The 2,768-nt window shown below is 63.8% G+C and overlaps 1 protein-coding gene across 1 annotated transcript; it reads left to right on the forward strand.

Annotated features, from left to right (window-relative positions):
* Positions 1-385: 385 nt before the first annotated feature.
* Positions 386-2,432, forward strand: LOC104836595 (T-cell activation Rho GTPase-activating protein-like; the record flags this gene model as incomplete). The annotated part of the gene is made up of 6 exons (XM_010575265.1): positions 386-535; positions 798-959; positions 1,134-1,243; positions 1,540-1,735; positions 1,963-2,097; positions 2,377-2,432. Coding segments are annotated over exons 1-6 (809 nt in total), but the record flags the coding sequence as incomplete, so codon positions are not given.
* Between the last annotated feature and the right edge of the window lie 336 nt (positions 2,433-2,768).

Here is a 2,768-nt window from a genome sequence, read left to right on the forward strand (position 1 = left end):
TCTCACACACGGCCAGGGGCCGATGCAGCTCGCCGGGGGCCCTTTCTGCAGCGGGGCTGCTCGGCGAGCGCAGCGCGTGTCTTGCAGGCTGGTGTGGAGCAGCGGCCGCCACCCGTCCCCTCCGGAAGAGAGCGTGGACGTGGCCACGTGGCTGGTGAGTTCGGAGAAGACGGGGGCAGGACGGCCCTCCTCTCCTCCTCCTGCAGGCGGACACTCGTGCTGCACTGGGGCTGCTGCTGCCCTTCCCGCGGGGCGCGTCTGTCCCCACCGCTCTGCGGCAGGGGAGAGCTGAGCCCCCGGGGCCCCTCGTTCCCAAAGGACACCTCTCCACGCAGGGTTTTTTGCTCGGTTTTCCTTGGCAGCAGGCGGGACCCGCGGGAGGAGGATGGGCCTGCCCTGGCCCTTTGCGCGGCGAGGGACCTCGGCCGCTGCAGAGGTGCCCGGGCCGTCGGCCTCTGGAGGCGGGGGGGCTCTCTTTGGCCGGCCCCTGGCAGCTCTCTGCAGCCAGGACGGCACGCTGCCCCAGCCCATCCAGGTAAGCAAGCCTGGGCAGGGGGTCCCCACCCCGCTGGCTCCTCCGGAGAGGTGGTGCCCCCAGCAGAGGGACCCCGGGTGGGGCTGGGGGAAAAAGCCATCTCCTCCCCACGTCGCCCACCTCCAGCCACCCCTCCGCCCCGCCCCGCCCCGCCCCAGTGAGAGCTGTGGAGCCGTCCACACTTGCTCCTGCCCCTGAGGAAGGTTCGCCTGCCCCAGGGCCTGTCTCCAGCCAAGCAGCTCTCCCCCTCTGTCCCCTGCAGGACCTGCTGGCTCTGCTGCACGAGCACGGGCCATCCACGGAGGGGATCTTCCGGCTGGCGGCCAGCGAGCGGGCCTCCCGGGAGCTCAGGGAGGCCCTCGACAGCGGAGCGGAGGTCCGCCTCGAAAGCCAGCCTGCGCACCTGCTGGCCGTCGTCCTGAAGGTGAACCCTGCTGACCTGGAGCCCGGCAGCTCCCGGCTCTGTCGGTGCCGATGGGCACCTGCGAGAGCGGGAGCCAAAACCCGGCCGCCTGCTCGTCGGCCGGAGTGCCGGGGATGCCGCCTGTGCTCCCGGCGGCGGTGGTCCAAGACTCACCCGGAGCCCTTGGCGTTGCAGGACTTCCTCCGCAAGATCCCCTCCAAGCTCCTCGAGGCAGAGCTCTACGAGGAGTGGATGAGCGCCCTGCAGAAGTCCAGCAGGCAGGAGAAGCTGGCAGGACTGAAGGAGTACGTGTGGCGAGCAGCCTGCCTGCTCCACGGGGAATGGCAGAGGGCGGGACTTGTCTGCAAACGAAGGCGCCCTTGACAAAGCCGTCTTTTCTGCTGCCAGCCACCTCTTGGGGGACTCTTGCCAGAAGGGCAGGGAGGGAGGTGGCCGTATCTCGGCGAAGGCAGTCCCTCTGCTGGAGACCAGGCGTGCCCAGGGAGCCTTCCCTCGGGTGGCCTTGGGTGAGATCAGCCTGGGAGGCCTGCATTGACAATGTTGAGTTGATTAACATTGCGCTCCTGTTCCCTTCCCTCAGGGTGGCCGGCAAGTTGCCCGAGGCCAACCTCCTCCTGCTCAAGCAGTTGCTGGCCCTGCTGCAAAACATCAGCAGGAACGTGGCCACCAGCAGGATGACTGCGGGCAACCTGGCCATCTGCGTGGGGCCAAACCTCCTCAGCCCACCCGAGGAGCACACGCTCCCCCTGGATGCCCTGGTGCAGGTGACGGGCAAGGTACGCTGTGTTTACCAGCCGGCTACGGCCTTCCGGACCCACCCCAGCTTTGCTGTTCAGAGGTACCAGGCTGCCTCCTCTCTTCAGCAAATGCTCATGGGGGAGCTGCTGGGAAGAGCAGCCCCATAGCTGCAGCTTTCTGCACAGAAGCGAGGGTCAGGAGTGGGAAAGGCTGTTTGACCCATCTTCGGCCACCCAGGTGGAAAGCAATGGTTTGCTGTGTGCAGGTGACGCGGCTGGTGGAGTTCCTCATTGAGCACCACGGGGAACTCTTTGAGGAGGAGGAGGAGGAGGCGTCTGGGCTTGCTGGTGCTTCGGCTGAGGAGTCGCCAGCACCAGGGGCAGAAGCAGGAACAGCAGAGGTATGTCAGGTCCAGAAACAGCATGACAACAAAAGCCTCCCCCTCAGGAGGTGGGACTGCTGCCACCGGGACAAGCAAGGTCATCCACCAGCCTGCAGCTCTGCAAAAGCGCAGAGCGAGGCTGACGCAGGTTGGCCATCCCACTTTGTGCGATGACCCCACCAGAAGTGGCTCAGCTGAGCTGAGCAAACCCATCCCTGGGATCTGCCTTTCAGAGCTAAGGTAGCAATCGGGCAGGTAGGTCCTTGCCACCTGTTAGCTTCCATGTTTCCATTGCAGGTGCCTCCAGTCGCTCCAGAAAGCGAACCCCCGAAGAGCTCGTCTGGGGAGAGAAGGTAAAATGAGCTAGCTTTGGTTAAGAGGAGAATTGATTCACGTTTATCATGGCTTTACCTGTCTAACAATACTATTGAATGGAAAGATTGCCAGGCTCTTCGCAGCAAAAGGAAGAACACTCCAACAGAAAGAGAAAACTAAGCTGCGAAGAGGAGAGTGATGGCCAGCCAGCAAACAAAAGGCAGAAGCTGGAAACTGAGATCTCGGGAATGGGCGACTGCAAAAACCTGGGCAGGGCGAGAAGAACAAGGAGCCCAGGTGCGTAACAGACCGACCCTGCTGTCCATCTTTCGACTTTTAACGGTGCTCTGAGTATTGGAAATATTGCCGAGGTG

The sequence above is a fragment of the Haliaeetus leucocephalus genome, unplaced genomic scaffold, assembly GCF_000737465.1.
Source record: "Haliaeetus leucocephalus isolate CR32 unplaced genomic scaffold, Haliaeetus_leucocephalus-4.0 Scaffold462, whole genome shotgun sequence".
Lineage (NCBI taxonomy): Eukaryota > Metazoa > Chordata > Aves > Accipitriformes > Accipitridae > Haliaeetus > Haliaeetus leucocephalus.